Genomic DNA, 20,565 nt, shown 5'->3' with positions numbered 1-20,565 from the left:
TTGTATGCAATATTACTAATATGTTTATAATTATTATGCGAATTATTATTATTATGTTATGGTTATAATTTTATATGATATTCTGGCCATTTATTGATAAAGAACGGTCTGCATGTGTATGCGCGTCGGTGTACGCGCGAGCTTTTAACACCAACCTCCGAGGAGCATTCGGATACTGCACGTGTATATCAGAAGTCTCCGAATAGTTAAACAGCATACATCTCGTGTTTGCTGAGTTAATTATCCCACACAATTCCCGCAGCACGTGGGTCAGAGGATCCAATTCACAAGGTTGAAATTGGGCGCCGCGCTCCGATTTGGATCGGTTCCGAATGAAACGCGTGTAGCGGGCTATTGCCAATCCCGAATTCTAATCCGAAAATGATGCTGCATCTCGCGATGCCAATTTTGCATATTACAAACACATGTCGCTCGTAACAGCAGCGCGAATTCCGACGCCGATTTCCCAGACGCTAATTGGAAACAGGATTGCGAGCGGTTTTAAGTGATTGCTCGAAATTGAACTGTCGTTCCCGGAGAGTCCGTTGCATTCGAACTTTCCTTCCCCTCCGATCGTTAATAAAGTAAACATTTCGATTGGGAGATATAGAAAGAAAAGAACATCGATACGTTTTATGATATTATTCGTCTGTCGGATACGTGCGGCGGGACGACAATAAACCTGGTTTACGACCGATCATAATTCATTCCTTTAAGACCTCCATTTTCATCTCATCTAAAATCCTCGCGCGACAAATGTTTCAATGGCAATCCATTTCTTGTGTTATACGATCCAAGATTTCGTGTAGATTGGAATAAAAGTTTCCACGAGTCGACGCTTATCTCCCAGGCTACGCACGCAGGAGCGAAGGGAATTGTGCACGATTACGCGGGAACGCTCTTTTGGCTGTGTAGCGAATCGAAGTGTTAAGTAATGCTTTTCGGAGCACACTCACCACCCACGCCAGCTCCGAAAGCAACGCCTACGGCACAAATAGAATTGTTGGCAGTGGCTGCGACCTCTCCAGCGCACCTGGTGCCGTGTCTATTGCTATCGACCAGATCGTACCTCGGCATCGGGTCCTCGTCATGGCTGTTGACGTCGTAGCTTGCCTGCGGATCCTGAAACGAAAATCGGCAACGGCATCGATTGAGATCCGCGACAGACTCGTACTATTGCGTGCGACGCAATATTCGCCATCTCTCGCAATGGGAACAAATAGACGCGCGAGCGACGTATTTGCTTGGACTAATGACAACGAAATGAGGCCGGAGCAATGATAAAAGCATGTTCGGCATGTATCATGAAGCCGCTCGGGGTGGATGTTCCGCGAAAGTTTCCAGCGAGAAATTACGAGAGCGGAACTTTTGTAGTTTCGAATTTACAAGTGAGTGCCGGGTCGTAATGCTTGTTGCGAATCTAGATGAAACGAAGATACGCCAGGCTGAAATATTTTGACCCATTTGCATCATTGGAAGATTTGAAAAACACGCTTTTCGTAACAATGAATTTCTATTTTAATCGACGCGTCAAATGTAATAAATAAAAAACATGATTCCTCTTCGATTCCTCCTCAATAAGAAATTGTCATTCGTTTCTGTAGACATGAAAATGGGTCAAAGGAGAATAATACGTGAGCTGCGACACTCAGATAAAGTGTCATGACTAATTGAAAGAACAACGCGCGTCACACTCCGCGAGTCCCGATCGCGCATATATCCGTGAGTATTTGACACACGCGTCCACAATGCGAATCCACGTGCAATAAATTTATTAATGGATATCCACGCGCGTACACGCGTCCGCATAATGAGAAACACACGTGGTAGCTCGCGACAAGCTCGCGTAATCAGAGCGACGCACTAAGGCGCGTCAACGCAGCGCCTGTGTCTGCTGGCTGATTAATACGATTCACTTTCTACTGCGCGTATGCAAGTATACTATTCAATGTAACCAGCCGTGAATCAATAGCTCTGCTCGCGTATATACACGTGCGCACCGGATAACCCCGTCCGATATCCTGCTCTCAACAGCCGATATTCCCAATGCACAGCCGCGATACGCCTTCATCTGCCGTATTCTATTGTACGCGTATTCTCTCTAGGTCGGAATTGTTCCTCTCTCCCTCGTCTCCTCCTATCTCTTTCTATTTCTCTCTCTCTCTCTCTCTCTCTGATCCTTTTTTTCACGGCCTCTGTTGAATGTACGTACGTATCGCGATCGCGCGCGAGCACGATATTAAGCAAACATTAAGCGTTTGCGTTTATTCGCGTAAATTTAATCCAACAGAGAGCTACTTTGCGAGATTGCCGTTGCGCAGCTCGCCAAGAAAAATTAGAAAGTGCACGAAGCGGTAAATGCATCCCGCGATATTTTAATAGGCGGAAATTCAATGCGAGACACGCGGCTACCGGTCTCGCGACGCTGAAAATAAGTGTACGTGAGTGTTTTACTTCATCTTCTCTCTTCGCGAGAGAGGGATAGAAAAGCGGAGAGACGAACGGGTCTGTGGGTTTTGCGCGAGAGACGCAGAGGTACTCACGTAATTCTTGTAGAGGTCAGGATGATCTTTCTCTAATCCGTCGTCGAGAATTGTGACTACGACGCCGCTCCCGGTGATCCCCTCTGACCAGGCGCCCTGCACGTTCATATCCAGCCCTTTTCCCCTATTCTGAAAAGAAAAATTATCCAATTCCTCGGACATTCCGGTTCCGGGTTGCAAGGCACGGTCTTGGCCTACGATAAAAATGTCGTCGCTCCTTCTCAACTGATATCAATCGTTTGTTCGTATCGGTGTTGTTGGTCGCGACACAACTCTCTCGAGAAAGTTGCAATATAAAAGCCGCCGTACGTTTACTCGCGACGTCGGAAGCACACGTCGTTATTGTCGTTGAGTTGATCGCAAACTTTTATTCAATCCGTCGCGGGGAACGCTGTTCCCCGAATATTGTCGATTGACGCAATAATAATTCTTCCGGCAGCGAGTTATTCGTCAAGCTAGACCGGACATCGTGTCAACATTTTCCCGAAAAGTCGCCATTCGCTTGTCCGCGCGGCGTCACGAGAATCTCTCGACACACAATACATCGGTTAATCAATTGCGCAACTTAGCGGCGACAGCGCGGCATCAATTATCGATGAAAATCACGCTCACCAGATACCACATTTGAGGCCACCTCTCGTCGTTCATCATTGTTAATAAATTGGACGGACGTTTGACTATAAGATCCCTCTTGGTGCGCGACTTCGCTCGCTGTTGTTCCGCACGACGTACTCTGGAGTCTTTCATTAGCCTCTGGTGCACCTCGAGATGCGGCTCCGTCGATCTCTTCGCTACGGATCGGTGCTCCATGTGATACCAATCATCGTTTATCTGCAACAATGCGTGTCATTTCGTATGAATGTGTCATGAAAATACCGTGCATGATTGTCGTTGCTTGTACCTGCGTCCGTTAGTCCGTTCATCCGTCCTTTCTTTTGTCTGTCTATCTGTCTGTCTATCTGTTCACCAGGTCCGTTACAGAAAACAACCGAACGGCCGTGATCCATGGTTGTGCGTCGGCTTCAATTAACGGAGTTAACGATTGTGAACATCGCCGATGCCGCAGATCGTTGCTCCGCTCCTTAATTGCGCGCGATTTCAATGAGAGGGAAAAAACCCAATACGGGTTAACGTACTCGCGGATGGATGACAATTTTAAAGTCACTGGTGCGGCATAACGAGTCGCGTACTGTCCCCGTACGCATTACGAGCTCATTGGCTGAGTATAGAATTCTAAGTTCGGGAAACAGGTACTCGCGCGTAGTCCGTGTTTTATTAACCGGACGTGCATTACGCACGGTATATTTATGCGCACGCAACAGTTCGTTCAGTTCCCCTTGACTGAACAGCCACTTTAGAGTTCTTCATCGTCGGGTTACGTTGTAAAATTACGAAAGCGAATTAACGAGGCAGCATCGGTTACGCGGAACGTGAACGTTATGCAAAACGAAATCGACCAAATTGGGAGCGTAGATTCGTTGGGATGTGAAATCTCGTCTGCCACGGGTTCGCATTAATTATCGGAATTGGATTAACGCGAACTCCCGCGCGTATCCATTTTTTCCCATTACCCAACGGCTATGTAGACAAGATAAATGCTTGCTAAATCCTGAGTCGCGTTTATTAGGGCTACGAGATATATCATCCTCCGACGGAAATGAAAATGTATACCGGCCATAAAACAACGGCGTTTGATGCGCAAGTTTGTTCCATTGGGTACAAAAATAAGGGTGTACGACGAAAGAGAGAGGACGCCTCGGAGAAAGAGAGGGCGGAGGGGGAGAGGGGGAAGACGCGAGGGAGGAACAGAGGGTGAGATAATGATAAACGTGAAAAGTTGGAGGCCAGCTGCTGCGGAGCGGACTTCTTTTGCAGCCGTCTCGGGCCACCCGAGCTGCATTTTTTCATTTCCACGCCTCCCATCCTGCACCTTTATAATGCCACCTTTGGACGTCTCGTGCATATATTTCACTTACAACACCGCTATACAACTTCCTATTAATATAAACAAGGCGGAATAAATTAAACGGACACTGTGCAAATTCTGTTTGCACAAACTTCTAATGTCCTCGCGTTTTTAGCGAGATTAAATAATTGTCACGCGAGAGAAAGAGAGAGAGTGGAAGCGGATAATACAGCGGACGTGCTTTAACGTCCGTGCTATTTTTTTTACGCGCGTATCCACGTCGCAGCGCAAACAATTACCGAACGTATCATTAGTTTCATATTTTGTGAAATTCCCGGGAAACATAGATCTCGTTGAAGGGGCTGCGCAAAGCGGACTGTTACTTCAATGAACCTTGTGTTTCCACTCGACTCTTCCGCGTTTCACGGAAGAATAACCAACCTATAATTTTTAACCTATAATTTTTAACTGCGCCAACATCGCAGTCGCCAGCTGCACAACGGAAATATTTACCGCGATATTATTAATACAGACACCTTTGTCAGTCACTTTGCGTTTATTTGTGCCGTTGAAGTTTCAACTTGTAGCCGCGAGAGCGTAAAGTGGCCGCGTAAAGTTGGCAGCTATCGCGAAATTAATGGCGTCTTAATTCGCTGGCGCGAATTCCGAGCGTTCGTATAAAGTAGCTTCCAAAAACTCAGCAGCGCTTCTTGCGGTTGCACTTTTGCGAACCTTCGTCGCGTGCCGTCCTGCACTCGTCCATCTTCGTCGGGTAACTTTTATGCTCGACAAGCGGCCGCTCGGCTGGACAATAATCGGATGGACGCGGGCTTCCCAATCGCGGCGAAAGTTCAGCCCCGCGCACGGTAGATTTCAACGGTAGTTTCGACGATCTGGCTTGTTCGCAGCGCGGTTGTCTCAGCTCGGCGATTGGCGACGGATCGAGTTGTTCGTTTCTCTTCTGAAAAATCCTCAGGCGAACTTTGTACCTCTGTCGCGTCCATCCATTACGCGATTCGATCCTCTTTCCCTTCCTCCTCTTCGCGGTTTCCCGCCGCGGTTTTTTCGTCTTCCCCGTGTGGGACGAAGGTACTCGCCGCTTTCGACGCGCTTTGTTAATGTCAACCTGTGACTCCTGATCGGCGATCTTCCACATCTCCTTGATGCAGGGACATTTGCTCAACCGATACTTCAAGCTCGCCACGTTGGGCTTACAGTCGCTCACGTCTGAGATGACGAACTCCTTTTTCGCGCAACAACTGCCGCTCTTTGTTAATGTTGGAGACAGCTGAGCTTTCGGCTTGGTCGCATTAATTGCTACGGGAAACGTTAGAGAATCGACGCATTTGTCTTCGGCGGATTTTTGCGGTAGGCTTTCCTGCGACCGCGGCATTGCGCGAGTTACCTTCGTCTTGGCGTCTATTCCGTTTCTATCCGCGTTACTCGCAGAGCATGGTATCTTGGCGTCTTTCGTCCGAGATTTCCGCGATTCCCTGTGAGGAACAAACATCATTGGCGAGGGCTCTACGATCGATTTGCGAGTCTTCCTTACGCAATATTCGCAATAAGCCGGCAGATTTTCCGTCCAGTGTTGTTGTCTTGGTGGCGGAGGGTCGGGTTTCGTCTGATCTTCGTAAGGATCTGGTATTGGATGTTTTCTTGACATGGTATCTCCCACACAGGGAGCTTCCTTTTCCATCGATGCGCGAATTTTTTCGGGACATGAGGGTTCTGATTTAGGACATTGTTGCGAAATACAAACAGGTCTACTAAGCTCATCTCTCCCCACATCTTCCGTTTTCTCTTTGCTGCAATCTGGCAGCGTATATGATGGAGAACATTTGTCTTCTTCACGATTGCTTCTATAAGGTGAAGAGCACAGCTTTAGCCGGCACTGACGATGGATTTCTCCTTCCGTCGCCGATTTCCCGGTGGTCCAGCGCTTAGAAAAGATTACTCGTCTCACGTCTGCATCATCGATCTCAGATTGCGAGCATTCACGAGAATCTCGTGTCGTTGAATCGTACATTAGCGAATCGCATGCTCGCCGATCATTATATCGCGCAGGTTTGCGCGAATAGATCGGACAGCCGGATTCGATTGACCGATAATACTCTTGATGACTCAATAAATCGCTGCAAGAACCTGGACGACATTCCGCGGATGTTTGATGACCGTCACTGCACTTTTCGATCGTTTTCCCGCAGGATTCCGCGGACTGCTGATGGTCCTCGATACACCTCGGAGATTTCTTCGAACAGTTATCCTTCTCGCAGCTGGACTGCGAACTTCTCCATCGTTTAAGCCGAGTAGTTATACCCTCGACGATATTACGTCGGGCAAATAGCAAATTGCCCATTAACATGTCACTCTCTATCATTCTCGAATTTCTACGCGAAGTCATGGTATTTGGAATAACACGCAGTTCCAATAATCGACGAGAAATCCGCAGATGCTCGTTTAACGCGCGCGACAATCGTGATTTTTCATTCGATAAAAGCATCGCGACACCGCCAAGCGAGGAGCTCGTTTCGTAAATCTTGGCTTGTTGAGACGATCGAAGTTTTTCTTTCATAGATTTCTCCGACTCTCTCGGCAACGTCGAGGGTCTCCTGAGCGCGCGCGACGTCGAGGTCGCTTTTCTGGACACCTGAATGAGAAGCCACGTTACTTCGGAGGCATATAATGATACAAAATCACGATATCCGCAAATTTGCTCTCACTTGAGAGTTTGCTCGTTAATAAACGCGCCGAACATCTCAACGAATATTACAACTCGGATCGAAATGCTATCTCAATCAAGTGGGCGAGTTGAATCTACGCGGTTGCTAGTACTTGCAACTTTACCTTTTGCCAAAGAGCTTTCAACATTTTTTTCGCTGGGAGCCTCTCGGAACGGAATTCACGGCTGCACTTTTACATTTTTACTTTTACGGTTGCTATCGTCAATGACATCTTATTGCCCCTGCGAGCCCATTAGTTCCAAGAGGTTACATTTTAGAAGTTTCACGAAGTCGTCAAATACGACGAAATGGATGTGTTTCCTCCCCAGAAAGTTGGCGAAATTAATTTTGCAAGAATCGTGCAGAATTCAGGAGTGATCGAAAAGGTATATTCGTCTGAATTCACTAAAATTTTGAGACTGCTGAGGAAATGTTGACGCGACACGTGTCGACGTGTGCGTCCACTCGTGAACGGCCTGAAGTTTACGACAGACAAGCAGGACTTCATGAGAGATTATAATTTGCGCTCGCGTCCTTGCCCCGCTCTAAGGCTGGTATTCAAAGTCGGATCTTATATTTAAAACCGTCTTAAGTTCATCTTTAGATATTCCGTAGCCAATGAAATGACTCGTATAATATCTGAAGATAAACTTATAATTAGACAGTCTTAAATATAAGATCTGACTATGAATACCGGCCTAAATTTTGTATTTATAGAATTATCCCGCCGATGTAACGTAACCGTGAGAAGCCATCGCTTCTATCACTTCGTTTCAACGGCCGAATTAATTTCCAGTCCCTCTCTCGCAACTTGGCCGCCGCGCTGTGATCGTCCATTGAACGTCGCTCCTAATTGCCGCCGAAATTCAGGGAACTCCGGAACCGCGGGGCCGAGGTCCTGCGAATTCCATTTCCAACTTTCCATTCGCGACGCCACCGCGGTTTGGAATCCGTGGCTAAATCGCTTTAGCGGCGCGCTCTCAGGCTCATCTTCGATATGTGTCGCCGCACGTACGCTCGCAGGGAAGCCCGATCCCCCAATCGATCCGATTCATTACGAGTGGCTCAATCTCCGGGCTTATCCGATTTGAGAACTCGTGCGAGGACATTGATTGGCGAATTCCGCGGCGAACTCGACGTTCGCGGCAGAATAATATTGTCATTAGTTTACGGCTGCGCAAACTGCCGCTAATCTCGTGGATCTTTGATTCAGATTCGGGATTCGCGATATCGTCACGCGTCTCGTGTGACGCTGTTGCTCGTGGAACCTGTAACTTGCAATGGAATCGTTGATCTACCTTCGACACGTGGCAAAGACGGATCGACAGGTTGCATTAGTTTGGTGCAAAAAAACTTGTCATTTTTCTATCAAATTCTCGTAATGAGTTCGGGTATTAAAAAGAAAACAGAAAATCCTCATTATATATAAAAATATCGAGTCAATATGGTTAATTTTATTCGAAAAAATTATTGATCCTCCGAAATTGAATAATTTTGTTTTCTATTTTGTTTGACGAACTTTTTATATCAATCAATGTTTAGGAAAAAGTAAGCACCAATTTTTCAACTAATTGAAGGTATTTCTAAAATCTTCATGTTTTGGAAACGTTTAAAAGGAACTGACCATTTTCGTCTATTTTAAATCTTTGTCCAAATGTCGATGAGCAAGCGATTGTTATGTTCAAGTCTACACAGAATTCTTAACGAAGGAAGAACTCGGAGCTGTAGAGTCAGATCTTGTATAAGATCATCAGAGAAGCATCAAGAGTGAATTTTGCGTTCCGGACGATCGTTGCCGATTCCATCTACGATAATAGAGGCATTAAATCAGCGGGCGATCGTAGTAGCTCGGCGTGCCATTCGTCGACATATATATTGGACGCAGCGTCCAATTTCTTAAAACTTCGACGAGCCGATCGCGCGGCCATTAGGGACTCACAAATTGAATCCGGCATTGGGGTATCGCCAAGTTCCAGACTCGCGTGCCCGCCTACGCAGGATAATCGATCACAATGCCGCTGGCTCCGCATTGAATCTGATTCATTAGGTGCAGCGCTCCGGCGGCTCATCCGATTTATCGGGTAGCGCGAAAGCGTTGATTAGCGGACGTCGGATTGCGGGCCGCAGAAATTGTGAAAGCTCTCGGCGAAGGGATAATGTCATCGCGATGGTCCGGCAGCAACGAGAACGCGCGCAGTACGGTAATTCCATAGAGTGCATCCAGCGCGGCGAATTGACGCGCAATCGAATCGCCGATGCACAAAGAGGATGCACCGCAGAAACAGAGCGCCGCGCAAGAAATTACGCAACCGCTCTCCCTATCTCTCTCTTTCTCTTTCTATCCTCCCTCCGTCACGACGAGGATCGCTAAGTTTTCCTACGCGTGTCCCATCACGCGTGTTTACTTTGAGATATCAATCCGTCCGAACTCTGGAAGTATCGTTTATTTCGCAAAGTAAGAGATACTTCCGACACGCTGCGCGAGGCTTGAATATTGTTTGTTTTTTTCGCGCAACTCTGTTGGAAAGTTCCGCGCGATTCTCACTGTAAGTAAGCAAATTGGAGAAGCACTGCGCTCGCCGCGAGCAAATGAAATCGCGAACTTACATTCGAGTTTCTTCTCTCTCGTAATAGTTTCCGTTTAAAGAGTACGACTGCCGAATTAATTAGATATCGGAGTTGTGCAGCTGCCTGTGCAACATCTCGCGCAACGAATATGGTAGAAATGGTCGATTGCAATTTTATCGAATTATTTGAGAAGCATCCTTACCAGCACTTTCGTAATCGCGCGTAATTAGGCTCATCAATGACGAGAGAACACGCGCGAGGCCCACCGTGTCAAGTAGCCAACACGTGGGGGAAGTTGCTCAAGACGCCCATTATCTCGTTACACCCGGTATTATTCCCGGTTTCAAGCCATGGTCCGTGTTTCACAAGCTGAACATCGTCTTAATGGCTCGTCATGCTGCTATATTGAGCGCACGTGTCATGTGTGCATCTCTCGATCAAGCGCTCGTGCGTGAAAAGTATCGGCGGTTAGGTAAACGCGTGACGCGCGCCGAATTTCTTCGGCCTATTCCTTTTAAATAATTTAAAGGCCCTTCCGTCCGCCGTCGTTTCGCCGTTTTACATACGTCCCAGTTCGGCGGAGAACGGTTTCCAATAATGCTGATCCAGTACGCATATATCAAACCGAGGTCGCAGTTCGGTAAGCAATGTTTCTTCGAGGAAAGCGAGATCAACGTGGAGGAGAACATCCCGCCGGATCCGCGACTCATGCGGCGCTACGTCCAACGGAGCCACTGCGACCGCGGCGAACAGAAGTCCGCGCAATTTGCCCTTCATGAGGTGAGGGAATCGCAGAGCCCGAAGGGAACAAAGTTCGGCTTCTTCAGTATTAATCTTCGTAACTTCGATAACTTTCGCCGCGGCAACTCTCCCGCTAATCAAAAGAAGACAAGTCGACTCGCGCTGGGAATGGCCGTAAAATAATGTAATAAAAGTGCGAGGAAAGTCCTTTGTGAAAAGAAAGAGAAGAAACTCGAAAAATTGAACAGATACTTTAAGACGTAGGAGAGCTGTCTCTTGCGGATTGTTGAAAGAGATATTGAATAATTCTTAACGCGAATGAAGAATGAGAAGTTCCAAACGACGTTTCTTCGTTGATATTCCCGTTTTGCCGATGTTACCGTGCGATACAGAGCTGTGTGTTTCAAACTATCACTCACAAATTCAGCATCAACTGAACGCTAATGAGTTCTATATTCGAGACACTCCGTATATACCATGTATACCGTGGGATTTAAGGGAGAACGCGGATTATGGAAATGTTCGCGTTGAATCACCATCGAACTAATTCTACACAGCAGCTCCGTTGTGGTCGCGATTTCATATTCCGAAAATTAATAAACGCCTCGGATTTGTAAGCACGGCGATTTCAAGCTTTCGTATCTCTTACATTTCAGGAATTACGCCGTTGTAAATTAGGTATTATTCGGGACACCACAAAAATATGCAAAATTTACGCCTGGAAATCCCGGAGTATTCACGAGCGCGCGCGTGCGCGCGAAGCGGAACTCGCGGAAAGTTTAATTCAAATGTAATATTGTTCCGCGCGCGCGTCCCGCATCAATTTACGTCGGACCACGCGCTCTTTCCGCAATAAAAATAAAATCCGGCAAATTTAATCCCATGAAAACGTAATGGCTCAATATTTATGAGAACGTTTTTGACAACACGTGCCGTAACATAAACCGGGCTTTACGTTAAAACGTGTCGTAAATTGTTTATTGCGAGCCCGCGGCGGATGGGTAGGGATTCGCGTCTTATGGAAGACAGGTAAGCCGCGCCGCGATGGAGATATGGATTGATAATGTAAAGTGTGCAGTGCGAGAGAGGGTGGGAGATTGCATTTTATCCCGAGTAAACGGCTTTAACCGTCGCGACACGTTCCTCAAGGGCGTCTTGAGCGTTAAGTGTGGCGCTAAGGTTTTACGTTTGCGATAAAAAGACGCTCAGAAGAGGTGAGGACGATGACGGGCTGTCGAGGGATTGTGACGAGGTCGCCTCTCAGAACTTCATCGTTGCACCCGCCAACTCGTGATACCTCTTTTTGCTCCTTCGTGTCAGATGCAAACCGTCAATAAGGCGACGAGCGATACGGGGATGTTTCACTTCGAGGGCGGTTGGCCCAAGGAGATAAATCCAAGGGATGAAGAAAGCACGTACAGATTTCGCCGGCGCGTCGAGCGGGGCGAAAATTGGCAGCCGAGGATGAAGACACTCGTCGGCGTGAGAGAGAGAGAGCGGTTTTTTAAGATATTTATTATTAGATATATTCTGACTATTTAAGTCTACTTTTCGACATCATCGTATACTGCGGAGAGACTGTCGAAGAAACTGACTGACTGTTGAGTAAAGAAAGGCATCGTGTAGTCAAAATCGTACTATATCTTCTAAATCCTCGTTAATTTCTTTATTATTATTGAATATGAACGAATCTAATTGATAGAAATGAGAAATAAATGAGCAATAAGGAATATAAATAAAAATAGTTAAATTACATCTTATTTTGTGCATGCTATATAAGCATTAAAAAAATATTTTCGACAACTCCCTCTTACACGATGATGTTTAGTTATTAATTTCCGTCGACTAATTATCGATTCATTGCTTTGTCGCGTTTAGCCTATGGAGCGCTGCATGAAGCAGAATAGCGCGATCAACATTTACGAACATTATTTCGATGATATAGTGCCGACTGCGCTGGTCCTTCCTCGCGGTGTGAGGTATGTCGCATTTTCATTGCTATCAAAATTTGTAATTTGCAAACGTCACAGTTTTAGAGAAATTGCAGATATGGTAAAAAAAGCTCACAAGGTGTCGTTATTCTCACGCGCAGCGCGTTATTATTTTTTAATTGGAATCCGACGAAAACGACGTTAACGACGTTCGTGCGAGTTGTTTGTTTAGAGAGCTCGCGAAACTCGGGTTCCAGATGATGCGCACCCGATCACCCGTTTTTTTTTTTTATTTGCAATCGACCGGTATTGAACTGCAAATCCTGTTATCGGCGATATCTCGGGGACATTCCAAGTCCGACGTGCGCTTCCTCTCGCTGCTGGATTAAATCTCCCCCAACAAATCGCGCTCACGTGCAGAATTATCATACGCGACGCGTACGATCTTCCTCGCAACTCACTCGCCGATCGCGTTCTTGTCCAGACTGATAAAGGCCGGCTTTCATAAATCCACAGGCAGTTTTTGCGCATCTCGTGACGCGAGAAAAAATAGTCCAATAACTCGCTAACTTGAAAGAAATCTTCCTCTTCGAAAACACATCCACTCGCAACGTTTTTCCGATACGCGCACGAGATACGTATACTCTTATCGTCCCGCTGTATCTCGACTAACTCTTCGCGTATTTTACATGAAGGGCGACTTATTGACGGGACGGCGAATCCATAAATCGATGTGTCGCTTCGCTGGAGGATGACGTTGTCGTCGAGCGGCTCACGGGAGGAAAATCGCTTATCTCGCTGGGCTTTTCGTCCTGCGACGCTTGTTTAACGCGAGTCACGAATTTTCTCCGTCTTCTTCCTCGCGCGACCGAACACGTGTTGCGCTTCTCGCAGGTGCTCCGCCGCTCTCAGGCCGGATATCGATCCACGCGAGCGGATTGATCCTCTTTCCTCGTATGTGCACACACGTGAGTCCCTAAATGTCGCCGTCTGCGACGCTGCGACGACGCTCTTGAATTTGTAGCAATGCTTGACACGGTGAATGCACTACTTATCTTCCCAATTTAATCCGCAGACACCGGTAAAAAACATTTCGATTAAAAACATTTCTTTTTCTAACGAATAAAAAATGAAAACGGGAGAGATAACGGTCTCTAATATTTTTGTCCTCTCTTTTCTCCATCGGGGATTCATCGAAGCGCGAGAGAGGAGCATTCGCGAAGTAGAGAGAGAGAGAGAGAGAGAGAGAGAGAGAGAGTTGAAAGAATAATCGGATAAAATTCGAGACGGAAGCCGCGTTCTCACGAACAGCCACGCTGCGAGACAACATTTTGTTCCTCGCATTGCTTTTCTCTTTACAAGATCAGAAGTGTCCTGTCGTCTCGCTCTCGCGTCCGACAAATCCTTGAAACGGAGCGGGGAAAACCATTTTGATCGCGACAGGAAGAAATCGCCGTTACGTCTCTCCAAGAGCTAATGGTGTTCGTTCGCTTCTATCCTCTCGTTCGTTCGTATCCTCTCGAAACGTTAACAAAGAATCCATGGCTGTCGTTACAATTAATCGGCTCGCTCACGAAGTGCACTGCCGCACGAACGAGGGACAAAAGGAAGAAATGACGTCTGCAACGTGTAAAAGCAACGGTCCTTCATCGTCGCGTCGCTGAGCGGATGATTTACGCGCGCCCCGCGTGGGAATTTTATTAAAAAAGTACAGGAGAAAGCGAAAAGTGGGATTTCCACGGGTGCGATTTTATACGAATCTCGCGGGGGTTGTGACTTTCCTTTTGTCTTTCAGGACGTCAAATGTGTACGTCGACCCGCAGCCCATCGTAAGACCGGTCAGTCATCTATCGTGGTCGTCCGGCGAACATAATCGATTGGCCGGCGCTTACTCTTTCATGGAGTTCGAGAGGCAACCACCCAGCGTGGATCCTTGCTCCTATATATGGGACATTGGTAGAGTGTCGTTTGAAATTATCACGCGAGCATCGTCGTCACCGCGAGACGTTTTCAAATAAACAAACGCGCTTTGAACGATACGTCGATATGTCACGCGAAATGGGAGTTCAAAATTCTGCGTAAAAATTACCTCTACTGAAACCGAACCAATGCAATTCACTTGATTATTTTTGATATTATTTTCATGCAATTTTCTGTATAATTTTAATATTAAAATAATTTGAAATTTTCACGCAAATTAATTTTCTGTTGTATTTCACGCGAATCAACTTCTCCTCGAATTTCTGGATTTTATTAAATTTCCTTCTATATTAATCTCTCTCTCTCTCTCTCGCTCGTTCGCAGATTTCTTTTCTGTTTTTTAGCGTGTCGGGTGACACGTTTTACAACGTATCGGAAGTATGTTTCATCGTGTCGTCGTCAAACGCGACCTGTCATTCGCCCGTCCTGGTTCTGGTTGCGGAAATCGATTGGCCGTTTCAAAGTCCTTCATAATATTTGAAATGTGTCTCACTGACGTGAATCTTTATATCTATACCAGACGTCGCGCGCGGCGCGCACGCGTGTTGTTTACGTTTGTTATTGACAGAAACGTATCACATGACAAAAACAATCTCCTATAAAGCCGAACGCATTTCCAGTAACATGATTTCCGGCTGTATAATATGGCGCGGTATAAAATTCTTCACGAGTGTAACACAGATTTCAGATACTGCATATATATATATATATATATATATATATATATATATATATATATATATATATAGACATATAAAATATACATATAGATACAGAGACAAGTAAACATACATGCGGAAAACCGTCAATAAAAATATTTTCAAGTTTTATATTAAAAACGAGCCAGCTTTATGCAAGCCCTTTAGCAATACGAATATTTTTATTTAAAGCATAAGCACAAAAAAATTTAAAGTGCGCGTGAGAAAATGCCTGTCCATTTAATCGTCAATTTTGGGTTACTCCTCAATTTCGCAATAAACGAATTATTGCGTTTCGCAAAGAGAAGAGAATGCGCGCACGAATATAATGAGAGGATATTTTATATGTTTTTATACGAAGTTTAAAAACAACCCAATATTTGGGCATTTGGCCGAACATTTATTCAGCAATAGTTAAGCTCCCAAGAGGAAATGATACGACGCGTAATTGCATCTCGTTGCAGAAAACCCGAACAAGCCGGTGATGCAACTGAGGTCTTCGTCGCCATTAATGACCATCGAGTTTAATCCGCGCGATCCGTCGATGCTCATTAGCGGACTAATGTCTGGCCAAGTGTGCAACTGGGACACTCGGATTGGGAATAGGCCAGTGCAAATGTCGCATCTTCAGTTTAGCCACAGGTACCTATCCATCTCCGAATGGGAAGTTCCCTAGGACTTACACCTATCCGCCGAGATTATTGGCCAGAACTTGAACGTGCTTGACTTTGACGTATGGCGTCCGGAATCGCAAATATCCTCCGAGAGAAACGCCGCAAAGCCGTGCAAACGGTAGTTTCTAATGCCTAGATTAATGCATCCTGCGGCGGGCATCGTACATCGACGAGAACGTGTTAATACAATTGGCAATGCTTGACCACCCACGTATAAATTACAAGCAGAAAGCTGCATTTTTATCGCATACATGCTGCATACATAACTGCATTTACTCGCATACATTTAATTAATATCTGCGCCGTTATTTTGCTCAAATAATCGTGTATATTCCTCGAGCAGCTTTCGATAATTCTCTTTTTCACTTTCGCTTAACGTTCCTTTAACGTTCTACATTATGATTCTAATTTCATTGCATTAAACGAATGCTCGTAATTTCCTGATAGCTTTGCGCCGTTATTAAGTTTATTATCGAGAGTCCCCGCGACGTTATTGAGATCGCCGTTATTGGCTTCGCGTTTTCCACTTCGGTCGAGCTAAATTTCGAAATCAACGACAATAGAGAGACGTACCGTTCTATCCGATCGTGCCGAGCCGAGAAAGTGTGACCTCGTTCCCCATCGTCGAGCCCTATGTCGGTCAATTAACTGAATTAGACGGTAATTAAACGGTACAAGCTGCCTGTCGCAGGTCGACGCTACGAAGCGGTCTACAGCCGACTGGCTTTACAGATCGCCGTGACTCCTCTCCCTCGCTCGTTTTGCAAACGCGGTCGTGATCTCGTCGTCGTCGTTGTCATTGTCATCATCGTCACGGCGGCAAAACGCTTCCAAAGGACCGCCTCGCTGCCAAATTGTAATCCTCGTCACTCTCGTTTCTTCTCCCCTTTTCGCTGGCAACTCGCAAAGAAACCCGGCGAACCAGGCGCTCTGGCTCGTCTCCAAGACCAACACGGAGTTCTTCTCGGCGTCCACCAGCGGCACGATCAGGTGGTGGGACATCAGGAAGCTGAGGCAGCCGACCGATGTGCTGGTGATGGACCTGGATGAGCCGGCTCGCGCAAATGTCGTCAAGGCGATTGGCGTCACGTCGCTGCAGTTTGAGCCCACCATGGGCTACAGGTTCATGGCGGGCATGCAAAACGGCGTGGTAGTCAATGTCAATCGCCGGACGGCATCTCTGGTGGAGAAGCTTGCCCATAGATTCAACTGTCATCACGGCCCGGTCATCGCCATCGATCGAAACCCCTTCATCCCAAAGAACTTCCTCACCGTGGGCGACTGCACCGCTAAGATCTGGGCGGACGATACCAGAGAGGATAGCTTGATCACCATTCGGTTGGTTGGTTAAAATTAATCGGATTAAAGCAAGCGACTCTTGACCAAAGTGACGGATCTCTCGGATCTGATGTTACTCGCGTTGGGACCGGTTTGGTGGCGCGAGGTGAAGCGAGAGCTTTCGGGTACTTGCTATCAGTTCAAGCCGCCACTGTTAGAGTTGGGCTGCCTGATCAGTTCGATCTTCTACTATTGCTTCAAATTTGCGCGATTCTCGAAATAATCAAGCTTCTGCTTCCAAACTATCTGTTCCAATCCAAATTCGCGCTACATATATTGATTATTTATTACGATACAATACACCACCGCTGATACATCTTATCGTCAACATCGTCAGTATGCGGTACCTCTCTTCGGATTAGTGCATGAAGGTACAGCACAGCCGCGAATATTTAGCGCGGAACAGAGCGGAACGCGTAAACAGAGTTGCATCGCGCGATTAATGTCTTGTTTATCGCCGTCAAACGACGGTTTCGATCGTCATTTTTGCCCGCGTACTTTCGGGGTTAATGTTGTTATCGTTCCGAGCGAGTGCGCAGGAGAAAGAGAGAGAGCAAGAGTAAAAGATAAAATTTCGTGCGCGCACAGCGAACAGAACACTGATTTAAGCGGAGGCTGCTGGAGCAGGGCCAGACACTCGGTATTCTTCACCATAAGTGTGACAGGCCTGCTTGAGGTGTATGACGTCCTTAACGGCGTGGACGCGCCGGTAGCCATGTTCCGCGTCTGCGACGAGCGTCTCATGACCATCGCGCCTCACGAAGCCGGTCATCTCCTGGCCGTCGGTGCTCACAACGGTAAGATATATCTCGTGCAATGCGCCGAAGGACACACCATCAGCTCCAAGGCCGACAAGACAAATCTAAACTCCGTGAGTATCTCGACGAGCTCCAGTGATTGGTTAAAAAAAGGACGATGTGTACACGCATCGTCCCAGAAGATACACGCCTCAAATTTGATTTTTGATACTATCCGCGAAAAGAGAGCATCTCTTTGTCGTCTCCCCTTGCATTACGCACTTGCAAGCTCCAATTTTCCGGCTTGCTATTTTCTTCGAATTTGAACGTGTATTTCCAACTTTGATCTTACGTCACTTTACGCTGATCAAAGATGAAAGGCGGCGTGTCCTTTACTGTAGTACCTCGAGAGCTGCAGTCGTTTCGAAAAGACCGTCGACACTCGATTGAAGGAAATACGGCTGATGCGAACAAACGCTCGCGAAGATCCCGCGGCGGACGTCCATGGACGCCCCTCGACGTCCACGTCAAAGGCCAAGCAAAAGAAAGAGGAGAATAAGATGAGACACAAGGAGAAGATTAGGGAAAAGAGCGAGCTGCCCCGGACGAAATCTCGGTCGAGGAAAACTGCGAGGAACGACTTGTTCTTCACGAACGACGCTGAACTGATGGAATCGCAGGCGGCGTATTTTCGCGCGGTCGAGAGGGTGAGGAAGGAATTTAAGTAGTCGCGCAAAGAAGAAAAGAGCACTCTCCGTGTAAGATGCGAGATCCTGTCTGTTTAAAACGCCCGTATCTTTGCGTCTATGTTAAAACATTAACGAGCAGCGCTTACATATAGTGGGAGAATAATTAACGCGTTGCTCGTCTTCGCATGGAGATTTTCGTCGCTAAAGCGAAACTATACTGTAAAAAAAAAAAAAAAACAGCGCCTCGAGTAACTTATTATTGTTCATCCTTTCTACAGCATAGCCGTCACGGCGGATTTTAAAACACGATTGTAACTAACAACGACGCAGTACACGCGAGAGATTCTCATGAGAACTTTGATCTCGACGTTTCTCCAGGAATTCGCCAGCTACGCGCCTTTGGTGGATGACGAACGGAAAATCTCGCAGGAAATGTTGCGTAGACGAAAGAAGCGTGTGCCATTGAAGACGGAAGAGCAAATAGTCAAAGAGCAAGAACAGCCGACGAAGCCTGTCAGAAAGGTGAAGACGAGGAAAGCGATAAAGCCTGAACTTCCGGCCGAGTCTCTAACGCGAGAAACGACAGTCTTCGAGAAGGAGGAGGAGAAGGCGGCGGCGATAGTAGCTTCGGTCGTGGAGTCGAAAGAACAGGTGGAGAAACGTCGCAGGCCCAAGATTTCGACTAAGGTCTGCTCCGTCGAGGTCTGTCTACCGGAAATCTGTTGCGCGGATATGGAAGGTGAGTTTCCGTTTTCAACGAATAACGCGAACGATGTTCCGCTCGGGCCGCCATTCTTCCGTTTATCGATGCGACGTTCTTATCGGAGCGTCACGTTGGACGAGCAGATGCCCGTTTCGTATTCGAGGATAACGAGATCCGTTCGGAGCCCATGATCCAATAATGCCAAGCTACTTCTTTCCGCTACGCGGCTTTACCCGCGCTATAATAACGGCATTACGTAATTTGTACGAGGCCGGCCTTCGCGAGCGACGAGCACGGTAGGCAAGAAATATCGCGACCACGGATTGTGATAAGCGAGACAGGGGAGAAAAACGATCGGGAAGAAAATAATTCCGCTCGGAACGTTTCAGTCGGAAAACGCGATCAAACCTCTGTGAAAGCGCCACATCAGCTGGAAACATTGATAAAAGTCCGTTGTTCTGATCCGCCGACGTCTATATCTTCCCTCGTTTGTCTTCCATCGACACCCCGTTCCGCTGACGGCGACGCGTCGTCGGGAAACGTCGTCTACGTGACGCGCGAGTGAGTGAGCGAGCGCAACACGCAATCGCGCACAACTTAATTAAGAACGCCCTTGTCGCGATCGTGGTCGATTTCAAAGCAAGCTGTGTACGACGCGTCTATCCAGGCTACGTCCGCGTTAGATTAATGTGACCAAACTCGGGAGTCTACCTCCCCGTAGATTGTTGTTCTCCTTCGGCTGTTTCAGCTGCACCGGCGGTAATTGGGGCCGCGGAGGACGTCGCGGTTTCAGCGCCGTTTCTTAATGAAACATGTATACACGTCTGAAATTAGACGTCCGACCGCTCGTATACAGATTTCGTTAGAACTAAGTAGAAAAATTAGCGTAGAACGCTGATCAATAATCAATTTTATCAATCGGTTAAATTATTTGTGATTACATGACGATTGAATAATTTGGATTATTGATTTGACGATTACTTTAGTCGCATAGCTAAAATAATCAACATGTCAATAATATAAATGGTTATAACGAAGCACGACTTATTTCAGCATGGCCGCTCCGGCCACGTGGTCGTCTATCTCACTTTAAAAGAATATAGTATAAAACAAACATGGCTTGCCAGAGAGCTGTCGTGATTGGTTAAAGTAACGTACAAGCTCACATGAGTAACATGCAACCTCGCGGTCAACTGTACGCCATTATGAAATCAATTAAGGAGGCATCAGAGTATTGCCGTACTTTTTTCAAAAACCGTAACGCATGTTATCTCGTTGACTCTCTCTCTCTCTCTCTCTCTCTCTCTCTCTCTCTCTCTCTCTCTCTCTCTCTC

The 20,565-nt window shown here is 46.7% G+C and overlaps 2 protein-coding genes across 2 annotated transcripts in view; both read right to left on the bottom strand.

The window, feature by feature from the left end:
* LOC116843791 (furin-like protease 1, isoforms 1/1-X/2) overlaps positions 1 to 20,565 on the bottom strand; it is a 253,723-nt gene that overhangs the window by 36,954 nt on the left and 196,204 nt on the right. The window contains exons 3-5 of the mRNA XM_032814544.1: positions 3,156 to 3,374; positions 2,544 to 2,672; positions 957 to 1,122 (exon numbers count right to left, since the gene is read on the bottom strand). Of these exons, the coding sequence (XP_032670435.1) occupies positions 957 to 1,122; positions 2,544 to 2,672; positions 3,156 to 3,374 (514 nt within the window). The remainder of the gene's footprint in view (positions 1 to 956; positions 1,123 to 2,543; positions 2,673 to 3,155; positions 3,375 to 20,565) is intronic.
* On the bottom strand, positions 3,394 to 20,530 carry LOC116843790. Its single transcript, XM_032814543.1, has 2 exons — positions 7,297 to 20,530; positions 3,394 to 7,099 (listed from the first exon to the last, which is right to left on the bottom strand). The coding sequence occupies exons 1-2, from the start codon at positions 7,318 to 7,320 to the stop codon at positions 5,147 to 5,149; spliced, it is 1,977 nt and encodes a 658-aa protein (XP_032670434.1). The 5' UTR covers positions 7,321 to 20,530; the 3' UTR covers positions 3,394 to 5,146.

The sequence above is a fragment of the Odontomachus brunneus genome, unplaced genomic scaffold (assembly GCF_010583005.1).
Source record: "Odontomachus brunneus isolate Ranch 3 - 2012 unplaced genomic scaffold, Obru_v1 Obru_scaffold_036, whole genome shotgun sequence".
NCBI classification, from domain to species: Eukaryota; Metazoa; Arthropoda; class Insecta; order Hymenoptera; family Formicidae; genus Odontomachus; species Odontomachus brunneus.
The sequence above is the reverse complement of the archived record's forward strand: the minus strand, read 5'-3'. Positions and strand labels throughout refer to the sequence as shown.